Below are 13,135 nucleotides of genomic sequence, written 5' to 3'. Positions count from 1 at the left end.
AAAGTGTGAAGGAATGGACACCTTTTTTTGTATAGGAGGACTGGGATGGGTGCTTCAGACAGCAGTGTTGTCATAGCAATCGCATCTTTAGTCAGGCAAGCAAACGCAGGCTTCCTTGCAGACTGTTGTGAGAGCATTGACACATCTGTGCTTGCACGTGTAATGCTGGGGATGTGCATTGCACGTTCATACAACTTTTGCTTTGATGCTGTGTCCTGCATTCTTGGCAACACTACATTGATTGCATGGTCTGGCTGCAAGGCAAACCGGTCGGCCTTTTATGGAAGGGCCTGACAGGAAAGCTAGGAAGAGAAGTGTGGCCTTCACATCCAGTTTCAAGAAATGAACATCAGGGGCTCACTTATTTTGTTTCCTTCCACCATGATCAAAATAATATAAAAAGAAGGATTAAACTACAGCTTCGAGCTAGTACTGTATTGCTCAATTCTAAAGCACACTCTCTTTTTCTCAGACAAGTGGGGCAGGTTGGGTGGGTTGGTAAAGTTGCATGGCGATTGTAAATCAGTGCTCAAAAAAAGGATGAGGACAAAGAAAACGTAGATGTAACATGCGCTAACTTCAAACCGACGTTTATTCAGATGCATACAGGTCATATATGCCATTCTTATCCCAGCTACCTCACGCATCAAACACAAAAAACAAACAAAAGCTGTGCAAAATGATCACTCTCTATCATAGGTTGAATAGCACAGGCAAGTTAACACTTACTAAAAAGGATGACTACCACGACATCAAACCAGGCAGCTGCCACGACACTTTTATCTAGTATTAAGGTGCGTCATTTAATTATCTAAAAGTTGCACCGAAGGTTGGCTCTGGATGTAGAAAGCTTTAGTCAGCTCCCCAATTAATTGACTTCTCTGGAGAAAAAGAAGTGTCATGCCTGCCAAGATAGCCTTGCATCCACATTGCTTTTGAATAAACGTTGGTAGTCGGTGCATGTCACGTCTACCTTTTCATTGTACTCATCCTTTCTTGTGCACTGTTTTACAATTGCCATGTGCTTTTTCTCAGCCACGAGGGGGAAATGCAATACCCTTGATTGTTTCTTTACCAGAGTTTCACAGTAAGGGAGAGAAATACGTAGCAATTTGTTCTCACTTGTCAAAAGAAAGTTGAAAACTCTGGGGTCTACCCATAGTGGAGGCAAATATCATCTGCAGCCATAACTCTAATCTTTTTGTGTGTGATTACAGGCTGTAGTCATTGCAGTCTGCAAGCACATTTTATTTCGCGTGACCCAAAGTCCCTGTTGTCACGTTCCGTTCTGCTCAAGCCCCAGTGCTAGTTTAGCATGCTCTTTGTTTTTGATGTGGCATTGATCGATTGAGTACTGTTTATTAAAAGAAAACTGGCATTGAGTTACAACCATATAGCTTAATGAGCCCGTCTCATAATAATAATGTTGTTAGAATACAATATCAGACTACAAAAGCAAGCCTGCTGAAGCTGAATGAGGGAAAGTACGTTATGCTAGGAGCGAGTTCAATATTTCGTTAGTACAGCTTAGGTGAGCCAGCAGTGTTTAACCGGTGCAGTCTGTCGGGTGTGGGTTCAATGACCACGTATGACTTACCCAGGCAGGGGAGCAAGAAACACACTCCCACAAGAAGTGAGCCAAGCTGGGCTGCACAGGATGGCAGCAGCCTGGGCACTTGTGCATTAGATCGGTGGCAAGCAGTCGGTCTGGATTCCATAATCGAGGTTGTCGTCATTGACGGCCTCAGAACTCGGTGGCCGCTTGGGGTGTTAGATGTGCCAACATGCCAGGAATCGGGTGTTAGGGCAAACACAGATCTCGGCCGACGCGGGAGTACTACTTGACCGGCTCGTGAAATGCCCTCTCGATCCTTTGGGCAGCTTAATGGCCAACTTCAACAAAATTTCCTATTGCGTAAAAAGCCTAGTTCCAGGTAGTGTAGATATGAAGAATGTCAAATTTCTTATTCTTGTCTAGTCTTTAACTGCACAGTTGTCAAGAATACATGGAAAAAAATGTAAAGACATTCAGTACAACACATACTGCACGAAGAAACACAGATTTGTTATAGCAAAGCAATATTTAGCAAAAAGAAACGTTATACAAGCTACACACTTCTTACATACTAATTAACGTGCATTATTTCTTTATGCATAAAAAAGCAAAAAGTAACGAAACAGTTTGACACATGGCATATCACATACGTTCCATCACGCTGTGTTTGTGAAACATCAACTGGTGTACAGTTAGTGAACGTCTTTCCCATTCAGGGAAGATGTGGTCTGGTATGTTTCTGACAATCCACTGGTCTGTATGTGTGCTGTGCATAGCTTGGTGAGCACACGCTAGTTCGCAAATTCAGCTGCGTACGCGTGAACTCGTATTGAGAAATTAAGCAGGGAGACATGCTGCAAGACCATCACGGTGTCACCCAAGAAGGCTTGCAATAACCTCACTTGCAGCTCGTGACAAGAATTATGCAGCACATTGCAGACATGGACGTGTGGTTAGATACACAGTGACCAAAAGGGTGTCTGCTTGAGCAGCAGCAGTGATTGTTCAGTGCAGTGGTGTGTTTCGGTCGGAGCGTGTGAGCAATTTAATGTCACAGCATTCTTTGGTGACGGTTAAACGAGTCCTTCCACATGCAGTTAATTTGAAAACAAATATTAGACACAGACGCACACAAAAAGGACGAAGAGTCGCTAGCAGAGTCCACCTCTCCAATTCTGTCACAGGCAACTTTCAGAGCGCAGCGAGCAACGGAAATGGGCATGGAGAAATGAGGGATCTGGTGCAAGGATTAAATGGCACTGATAAACAGCGTAATGAGCATGGGCATGAACTCAAGAGCTTGGTTGGGAAGGAGCAGGGGGAAAAAAGCACAAGAGGGGGGGGGGGGAGGTTCGTATAGCCATGGCCTCTACATGGCGGCCTTGGATTTCTCAATGGCGGGTGCAAGACGTGCATAGCCAGGCCATGGGACAGCACTGCGGACCATGATCGAGCCACGTCGCGGTCCTTCCCTGGCACAGAGGGTCAAGGGTGAAGACAATGGGGGCAGAGCAGGCTGGCGGAAGCCGGAGCCACGCAGCAGCTGGTTCTTGGGCATCAGCGTGTTCCATTTGAGCGTCAGCCTGCGCGGATTCAGGATGGAATTGGTCGTTGGGCTGATATTATTTCTGGTTTGATTTTGGCCGCCTGAAGTCATTTGAAGCGACTCTGAAAAAAATATTTTTGTTATGTTGTACCTCCACCCGCGCCACTAGAGACGTTTAGCTTGTACGCTAATCCGGTAAACGGGAGCGGTTTGGGCGGGTTACCGGATGGTCGGGGCGTAAACGTGAGCGGTGAAGCCGCCTGGCGTTGTAGAGCTCAACCAGACAAACGCATAGCTAAAACTGCAGTAACTCACCATATCCTGCTTCGCCACTCGTGCAAATTTTTGGCCCGCGCTTTCCCGGATACCGGACGCGCTAAAAGTCCTTACTATTCGTAGGCAGTCCCTACCGCCGCACGCTACCCTGGAGCGCGTAGCGGTATACTTAGAGGGAGGCTTGTTGACTATGTATATCTCGGCCACGCTGTCGCACTACCCGCTTGTGCGGCTGCATTCGTGCAGTATGCAAGTACGTCGTTTTCCCGTTTTCCATAGGCAGCGCCTACGCCACCCTGAACGCGTGCGACTCACGCACGGTGTGCACACCCCCTACACACTGCACACGTTTATGCAATGTCTATCGGTGAGCAACTTTCGTTGCACCTGCGTCACGCTCCCCTAGGCTGCTGTGCGCATGTAATTCAACCATTTTGCTGGCGCCTGCAGTGCAGTTTTTTACTCGTATTTCCCTTATGGCACTGGTGAAGTTTAGTTACATGGAAATCTGGGATTAACATACTTTGCTATATTGTGGCATAGGTAACATTCTCTGGGTGTGCACATCAAGGTATGAAAAGTAAAACACAATTTACATTGACATTTCATTTCGCAACATGTGTCTTTTGCGTTGTATCAAGGCTGTCGGCAAGATGCACGATCAAGGTTTTACTGCTAAGGAACAATTTAAAAATTGCATTGGTGTATCGCACATCAGCAAAGCCTCACATGCTCACGTTCAATAAACCCACCCTTAGGTTGGGTTGATGCAATAGCATCCAAAGCAAACCTGACAATGATGTGTTGTATGTAACCGTGCGTAAACCCGTATGATAGATATAAGCACAGTTCACATCCGCGTGAACCTGAAAGGAAACAGCCCATTTGCAGGCTTATTAGAAATAAAGCGTTATAGTTGAAGCAACCTTATCTTGGTTTGGGAATCAAACCTGGCACCACTACTTTTATATAGAGAAGGCGCGCTTTGCCACCTGAGCTAACCAGGAGGCTAGCTTCTTCGTAGCTAAACCAGTGCTACTTGCGGCTAATGCCAATATTTTACTGCCTTGCGCGCGTCATCCAGCGCTCGTTCACAGTCCACAGAGTGCTTACTGGTGTGTTCTTTGTGCAGACCGGCTGGGCAAGCGGCACAGCGGCCCCCCGCGCCAGAAGGGCTCGAAGAAGCACTTCCAGCGAGAGCTCAAGACCAAGGAGGAAATCCTCAAGGAACGGAAACGCAAGGCCCGGCTCAACTACCATGCCAAGAAGAAGCACAAGGAGCGGGCCGCCAAAAAGCGCAGGGCGTGAGGGATGGTCGAGTGTACAGAGAAATAAATTGTTCACACAGTTCGTGTGTGTGTCTTGTGTGCATGTTTGTGTATGGCTCATGCTGGAGGGGTGCTCTAGCTGTTGTACATTCATTAGCTTTAGCTTACCGGAGACGTGGACAATAGCAACGCTGGTCACTAGCGACGTCTTGCAATATCCTTTGCGACAGCGATTATGTTAAACACTCCACGTGAATCGTTGCTGTGGTCGTTCTGTTGCGTTGACAATAACGCACGCCATATGCTGCGGGTGCAAGGGTGGGCTGAGAAGGCTGGTGGCTTGATGTGCAGTAAGGTCCCTAGATAAAATGTTATCTAGGGACCTACACACCTTGAGCACCTTGATGCTCGCTGTTTTTCACCCCAAATGTTGGTCACGTGGTCTGGCGCATGCAAGAGGGGTTGGGGCAAGCGGGCGCCTCCTCCTCAGTGCTGTCGAGGCTGTGCATGGCTGTCCACGTGGTTGAGCGCGTACACTGCCTGTGCCCTATAATGGAGGTTATCTACGGAGAGTGCAGATTCGGCGAGCCAAGGTTGCTGCATTTTCCCAGCCCTTGTGCGTGCCTAGTGCTGGTCATCATGTAATTTAAAGTTTCAGAGACGCTTTCAAACAAGAGGCTGCAGAAACATTAGTTTCCTTCTCTGCGCTATTCACCACGCCAGTATCGCAACAGCGATTGTCTGCAGTCATCAAGTGATCTGTTCACGTTTGCCTGAGCGCGCTCGACACCATGCTTGTTAATTTTGTAAGCGAATGTTTACTTCAGTTTATACGGCCGATAAAACTAAAAACCTTACTTTGTGTAGTTGTCCAATACTTCATGCTTATGCTAAATGCTTCGCCTTTTTGAGCGAAAACCAACCTTTTTCACATTATCTTGCGGTAGCTCCGTGATCTCTACACAATCGATCTTTGCCACTGGCTCTGCTCTGCTCTCCGTGCGTTCAACGACTAGGAATTTCTGTTTACCTATATCACATGACAAGGGCCTATTTCCCGTGAGCTTTTCCTTTATATTTGTATGACCAGGCTTCACAGTTGTCACGTGACGGTTCGTCCTATAGACTTTTCTTGAAGTGGGGAGGTAAGCGAATTGGGAGAAAATGGGTAGATTCAGAGTAGCATCAAGGAAAGCGGGGTGCGAGGGGGCCTCACCCACACAAGTAGAGAACGAGGAGGAGCCAGAGCCATCCGTTTTGATTCGCCAGTGTGGACAACTCGCCTGACCTAGAACCCGGACTCCGCACTCGATCACACTGCATCTGTTTACAATGTCATGTATTGCATGGTACCGCTTTTATACCTAGCTACACCCTTCATTGACAAAACAGTGCCGCTCCCCGCATGCACTGATGTAGCACATACTACTGGCATGCAACTGGCTTGATTGATAGTGTGTCTCGATGTCTTCGTCACCTGCTGTTCCGTGCGAAGAGGGGGAGGAGGTGCGCATTGAGGCACCTCTCACCAGGCCACATAGCAAATCTTGGTTATATGCAGGAAGTTGTTACATGCCCTCTAAGGAGGGTTCTACCACAATCATTTTTCAAAGTGGTTCAAGATAGAAATATTTCAGTGCTGCGAACTCGATTTCAGGAAGCGTCACTGTAATACAGCCACTCTCTCCCCTTTCCCATAGAATCCGCAAGCGAAACTTCTTCCCCGTGTTCTCCCATACCGGTACTTGAGGATCGCGTGACGCAAACGTCACAGGTGCCTTTTCTACAGCGAAGCTGTATATGGCTAGCTGATTCATCCCTCCGTGTGTTGGTCACCTCTACGACGAAAAATCCTCTGGCGCAACCTCATGTGCGAGAAAAAAAAAAAGAAAGGCGCACAATAAGCTTGGATTAGCTGCACCAGTAGTGACGACATTGCTCTCAGTCACAGCCAAACGCACGCGCAGCAGTTTCTCTTTGGCTCCAAAATGGGTAGGCCATGCGTCATACGTACTCCTTAGGAGCAGGCAGCTTTTGATCAGCAATGCCTCCAGCAGAACCTGGAACAAGCTCGTCTACGCTGTGCCGGTGCTGCAGCCCGGGCACAAGAACAGGCTCATGCAGCTGAGTGCAAGCACCAACTGTCTACCGGGGATCCGGTAGCTTACCATGGCATCGCTTAATGAACTGTCGGGATTAACCCAGCAATACACACCGCCGCACGTTTCAGCTTCGCTGGTTAACCGTCTGTACAAAGTGCTTGGACGGCAAATTTATTTTCTCGCTTCTTGCTGTGCAGCGCACTTCCGGTGACGGTCTTGCGCAAGTTTGTTTCGTTTCGCGCAGCGCAAGACTGTGCGCTCTGCACGGGAACACTTGAATAGCGATATGTCAGTGCTACACGAACACAGGCATATGCAAGCGTAGCACAGAGCATGATCGCGTGCTGAAACACGATAGAAAATGACAGTTTTGCTTTGTGTGCGTGACTGCACGACGTGGGAGCAGGCAGACGATACGGAAGCACATCTCTTTCTACAGCACGAAGTAAAACAAAAACTCGCAGACATTCGGCTTGTATGTTTATTCTTTCTCTAAACTGAATTCGTCTATTGAAGCAACATGTTAAAACGAACCACTGATGTTGCCTTCTATAATTATCTAAGTCACGTGTCACTACGAGTGATGTCGCAGCACTGCCATGGACATAGGCACACGCGCAAGTGGGCATGGAATGACTCGCATTAAAATGGACTTAAATGTGCTCGGATAATATTTGATATCTGGCTCAAGTACGTACGCCTGTCAAGCCTGCTTGGCGTGTGTCTTGCGTCTCAGTCCTCCCTTGGCAGCATTCCCCTACATCAGAACACACTGGCCCACTATGAATCAAACACGTGGCCTCGCACCTAGCAAGAGATGAATGCCGGCAGGGAAGTGAGAGCAGTCTTTGTCCGTGGAAATAGCAATTTTATTCGTTTAATTTCAATTATAAATACACACACACGCACAGTGTACACGCACGCGCACCACAGAGCCTGCGGGTAACCAGCTTTGTACATCAATGTGACCTTCCCACCCCAGCCCTCTCCTGCCACAGTAGACGGGCGAAAGGGGGGCGCCACAGTAGATTGGCAGTTGTCTTCCCTTTGCATGTTCCATACAAGCCACGGCTGTACAAGAATACAAACATTAGGTTATACAACAGATATTCGTACACCCTTCATATGGAGGAGGGCACAACGGCAGCCTCCTCGGGGCACAGCTTCCCAGCCAGGGCAGTTCACTGTCTCTCCACGTAAGAGTATGACACACAGGCGCTTTCGGGCAAAGTCCACAGCCACGAGCACGCACCAGTCACCACCCCAACTCGGAAGGTCTCGCCCAGGGCCATATGGTACGAATGAAAGACAAACAAACATGGACAATACTTATGCCCGAAACAACATTCATCATTTAGTTCCTTCAGTTCTTTTTTATTTTTTATTTTCTGCTGGAAATTTCTTGGTTCCAATTTGTTCACAAGAAGAGAGCAAACATATTGTTTAGACCAAGAGTTCCGAGGCAAATGCAAGCCTAACCACAGCTGCTGCTAACCAGTGCAACTCCTGCACATCTCTATTCACTTCAAAGTCGTGAAAGAGTTCTTGCACCAAAATGTTTCTGGGGCATTGAAGATACTAAGTGAATCACACTGCAGGACCCAGCGTCATTACTGGTAATGCCTGCAATGGCCCAAGAACTCTTCGACAAAATGTATCCTAGGTGCCAAAGTTTACAAGGTGTACAGTCTGTGTGAAGGCAGAGTTTTCTGCAGTCGAGGCGTGCAGCTTTTTGAATTTAGAATTGAAGCCTAGCGCAGGTGCAACCAAAACCATGCTGCACCATTCTACTAGCTGCAGGTATGAACTTTTATCATGGAACCCACGTCACCTAATACTGTATTTCATTCTGATAGTACAACAAGCAGGGCCTTGTGCTCAGACTTCCAGGAAACTACCAATAAGCCACAGAGCCATCTGCCTACCTTGGGCTAATGCCGTCCAAGCCGTACAGTCTTAACCAATGACACTAATTTTTCGTGATACTGCAAGCCCCACAGCCACCGCACGCACTATGGCGTAACTGCGACCGTGGAGCTGTAAAGCAAGGGCACTGAACAGGCTTTTGCGAAAGTGTTCGGCCTGCACACAGCTTCCCATGTGCGAACGGCCCAAATGTATACCTTTCATCTGGCTGCAACGTGAAACACTCGCAGAGAACAACATGCATGACAAGATATTTGGTGACATTAACACGATAGTACAGCGACGCCACCAGAGTGTGCAAAAGTGACCGAGCTTGGCCAAAAATGAAAGCATTTAAACAATGATTCAATGCCCAGGAAAAAAAAGAAGCAAATTGGAACAGATCACCAGTTGTAGATGCAGGAAAAGTTTTGTGAAAAGTGCAGGCTTGCAGCAAGTACAGAGGTGAGCAGCCTTGTCTAGAACGTGCCGCCGGGGCTCTGTGCAGCAAGGCAGCGCCGCCAGCGTTAGCCACTGGGTTCGAGATAGGTGCCCAATGTGTATGCACATCAAAAAGAGCCTGCTCATCGCTTCCTTGTGCCAGCTCCCACCTTGTGCATTTGCTTCCCGCTGCCACGGCCGCGCTGCATGTCTTTGTGACATTGATATGACATTGCCATGGCGGTCGGGCAAGCATGCGCAAGTGGTGGTGGGTGACCCCGCGTTTTTGCAGAGCTGGCAAGCTCGCCGTCCTGTACAGATACAAAATGTGCCATCCATCCTTGCTAACAAGCAGTGCAAAGACGGGCGAACAGACAACACGGCCGGTGAGCGTGGTGCGCATGCAAAAAGCCTGGTTACATGTGTAAAACATGGTGGTACGGCGCTGCACTGGCCGCCGTGGCAATGTCATATTAATGCCACATAAACCTGCAGCATGGCCACTGCAGTGGGAAGCGAACACACAAGGTGAGAACTGGAACAAGGAAGCGATGAGCAGGCACCCGGCTCTTTTTGCCGAGCATGCACAGTGGGCACCTATCTCGAACCCAGTGGCTAACGTCAGACGGCGCCGCCTTGTTGCACAGAGCCTGAGTGGCACATTCTAGACAAAGTTGCTCACCTCTGTACCTAATGCGCTTGTATGGGACAAAAAATTTCCACACAGTTACCCTTTTATGGAACAATTATCAGTCAATGCTGATGGGGAACAAAAGTAACCAGGAGGCTTCCAATTGACACTTGCACTGCCAGCGTACCAAGATACAACACAGCAGAGGAGTAATCTCGTACAGTTTGCCAAGCTCCCTGAATGTTATCTGACAAGTTGCGAGGTTAAAAACTCAAAACTTATGGCACTTTACGGCAGAGAGGGCTGCGCAACAAATTACTGAATGACCCAAGTAAGATGATGTACATCTAAAGCAAATATCCGAGCCGTCAAACTGGCAGAAAGAACTGGTGAATCCACAACAGCCAAACGTGAAATTGGCATTTGCAACACACAATGCAACTTGGATAGCGAGCCTAGTTTTGCCGTTGGGACTATAGTAACATGACAGTTGGCAAATGTTGGTGTAGGCTGTGGGCTCACCTCACAGCCGCACCCTTGAGAATGCAGTGGTGGCAAAACGTGACGCGTTGAGCACTTGAGCACACAACTAGACACCACTCAAGACTGGTTACCTACAGATAGGCCACAGCCCAAGCTCTCTTTCACTGGAAGAGGAATTTTAAATTATGTAAGGAACTGGGAACCAATGGAAGAGAGGAGACAAGATATGACATCAAGCAAGTTGGTCGCTAAAGGTGGCCAGAGAAAGACAGCAAGAGACACTTATCACTCAAGAGAGTGAAAGAAAGAAATGTACTAGAGGAGATAAAGTACTACGCAGTGCAAGAATCGATAAAGACAAGCATCGGCAGAGTATCAACGCGCGCTTATTGCAAAAACAAACAAAATCGGCTGCAGCACAGTCAGTTTGGCTGCCATAATTGAACACTGGAAGCACCAAACAACCAACAAATTTTTTATACACTGTACAAAACAACCGGCATGTTTCCTCACTGGAACAGTTTTCTTTTTCTCAGCCTAGGAAAAAAAGTAATGCAAACTTTGCAAGAAGAGGCAACGCACAAGAACCACTCTTACTATGGCAAAAGACACACGGCACACACATACAGCGGCCAGCAACAGTAGCAGCCACTGTAACGCACACACCATGCCTCATGTCAATACACTTGAATATACATCTGTAGAGTTTCCAACAAATTTCTATGTCGGGTGATGACACTACGTCCGGAACACATTCATGACTATAACCTCGAACGGCAAAAACTTTTTTTTTTTTTCTCCAGTCTTGCTCGTACTATGGGAGATGTGATGACCAAGCGAGTTGACAGGCAGCGACCTCACTTGTTTGGAAGGACTGCCTACGCACTGTCGCAAAAGACACGGCTGAAACGTGCCTGCAACTGTCGGACAAAGTCGTCTGCCGTAGTCGGCGCGCTAGAAGCCTCCCGGTTCATTCCGACACTGTGAACAGCACCAGATGTTAACTGAACTAAACTCTGAATTGCCGGAGCCACCGCCGACTGTCTGGTGCATTGGACAGTCTTGTCAGCTGGCCCACTTGGCACATTTCTCTTTGACAAACCACCAATGGATGCAAAGTCATCCAGGAGTGCATTTAAAACTGGCACAACAGATGGCGCAGCTTCAAGTATGCAAGCAAGCAGTCGCCAGTTGTTATACAACACTGGCAGCATCAGCGCTTTACACACAACTCCTTTCCTCCCGTGTACTTCCTCTCTTTGCTCAAGCTTGCAGGGTTGAATGCTCCATTAGCACCAATTCAACATGTTGCCTGCTGTGCACTTAAAGTCGGTCAGTTGGCGTGCACCACGACGTTTGAGCCCTTGCCATGTGAGCCATAATCCTAGCATTGTCTGCTTGTCCTTGTAATCCTTGTCTGCTTAGCAGTGACAGCCTTCGCTTATCTGGCAATACATGCTTTTTTTTTTTTTCAGGCTTCCACACTGCACAACTAGAGCAGAACCACTGCGACAGAACTGCCAGCCTCGTGCCCTCCAGGCAATGACATGCCTGATTAAAGTCAGAAAGGCTGTGAACCTATGGCAGACCATGTCAACTTCCCACACATAAGCACAATGACAACAAAAGAAAATGCTCTGTGTACTAGCTTTGCCACTTTCGTTGCCGCAGAATTCCAAACAGCCACTCTTCATCTGGTAAACTCTAAACGTACGGAATTCCACTTTTGTTCTCAAGCGGTACAGGGTGTTCTTCAGACAGACAGCCAGAGTAAATGTGGCTGCAGAGGTTGAGTGACACACAGTATCCTGCAAGCTGTGCTCGAGCTGGACTCTGGGCCTACGATGATGACTTGCTCTTCTTGACATCAAGAGGAATGCGGCAGCTTCCACAATCCATAGCGCTATGCACCATGGCAAACGAGCTTTGGCCAGTAACTAATGGGTCAGGTAGGCATGTCCAGACTGCGTTCCATGACACACCGTGCACAGACCGACCAGCGTGGAAAGTGTTCCACACATCAACCACAGTCGCGTGCTGCTGTATGGCTAATGTTACACAAGTGACACACGGAAATGCGCATTCCAACAGCCCCGCTCACCATGCTGCAGCGGGGCAGTGATCATGCACAAGAAGCCGGAGCCATCTGACAGTTTCGTTGTTTTTGGCCTGTCCCGAAATTCGTGCTTCAAAGACGGCACTCCGGGATGCCGCAGCTTGGTGGCCGAGAGCTGCCAACACGCTGCCCATCACCAGGTGCACCGACGATGACAGAGCATGACGCGCCGATGGGGGGGCAAACTGGCAATGCTGCTGCCGTCTCCTCCTCTCTCTCTCTCTCTCTCACTCAATCTGCACTTTGGTGACGCTGACAGTGTCAAGGCACTCGCAGTGCGGCGACTGTTGCAGCGGATTGGAGGGCAGGGCATTGGGGCAGCAGGGCCGGTGAGTGATGCGGCACTGGCGACAGTAGTCTGACTCTTCCGAGGGGTCAACGTGCACTTCCACGGGTGCCGCCAGAGTGCCTTCCCTACAGAGTTGGAAGTGGAGGAGAGGGCAGGGGGAACACCACACAGAAGCATGCAAATGGGGATTACAGGTCACGAGGGGTCATGCAAGGGGGGAACAGAGGTTATGAACATGGAGGGTGGGGAGGGAGGAGCCAATGGCAAAGGAGGGGAGTATGGAAGCATCAAAGGGGAGAAGCACCAAGTCCAGTGGGCCAAACAAAAGAGGTGGATGAAAAAAGGAGGTGTGGGATTGGACAGCACAAAACACCACAAACAAAAAAAATGAGATAGGGAGGGAAAGCAAGCAAAAATAGACAGGATAAGGACAATGTCACAAGGTGTTTGAGGTCAACATCACCAGGTATGGGACGTAGCAGCCAGGGATGTGGGATTCAAGACAGAAAGCAGTAGTGTTCAA

The 13,135-nt window shown here is 48.5% G+C and overlaps 2 protein-coding genes across 5 annotated transcripts in view; one reads left to right on the top strand and one right to left on the bottom strand.

Moving 5' to 3' along the window:
• Window positions 1-4,727, top strand: part of LOC135909459 (ATP-dependent RNA helicase DDX54) — a 47,291-nt gene extending 42,564 nt beyond the window's left edge. Inside the window, exon 18 of the mRNA XM_065441451.2 lies at window positions 4,510-4,727. Coding sequence (XP_065297523.1) covers window positions 4,510-4,685 — 176 coding nt within the window. The 3' untranslated portion in view covers window positions 4,686-4,727. The remainder of the gene's footprint in view (window positions 1-4,509) is intronic.
• Window positions 2,577-13,135, bottom strand: part of LOC135909456 (E3 ubiquitin-protein ligase RNF19A-like) — a 124,985-nt gene continuing 114,426 nt past the window's right edge. For 3 of the 4 annotated variants that reach the window (XM_065441438.1, XM_065441440.2, XM_065441439.1), the window contains one exon: window positions 2,577-3,138. In XM_065441438.1, coding sequence (XP_065297510.1) covers window positions 2,925-3,138 — 214 coding nt within the window. In that variant the 3' untranslated portion in view covers window positions 2,577-2,924. Of the gene's footprint in view, window positions 3,139-7,594; window positions 12,738-13,135 lie in introns of those variants that run through there. The other variant, XM_065441441.1, reaches the window with a different exon arrangement.

This window comes from Dermacentor albipictus, chromosome 3 (genome assembly GCF_038994185.2).
Source record: "Dermacentor albipictus isolate Rhodes 1998 colony chromosome 3, USDA_Dalb.pri_finalv2, whole genome shotgun sequence".
In the NCBI taxonomy this organism is placed as follows: Eukaryota; Metazoa; Arthropoda; class Arachnida; order Ixodida; family Ixodidae; genus Dermacentor; species Dermacentor albipictus.
This window is presented reverse-complemented; position numbering and strand designations above follow the sequence as displayed.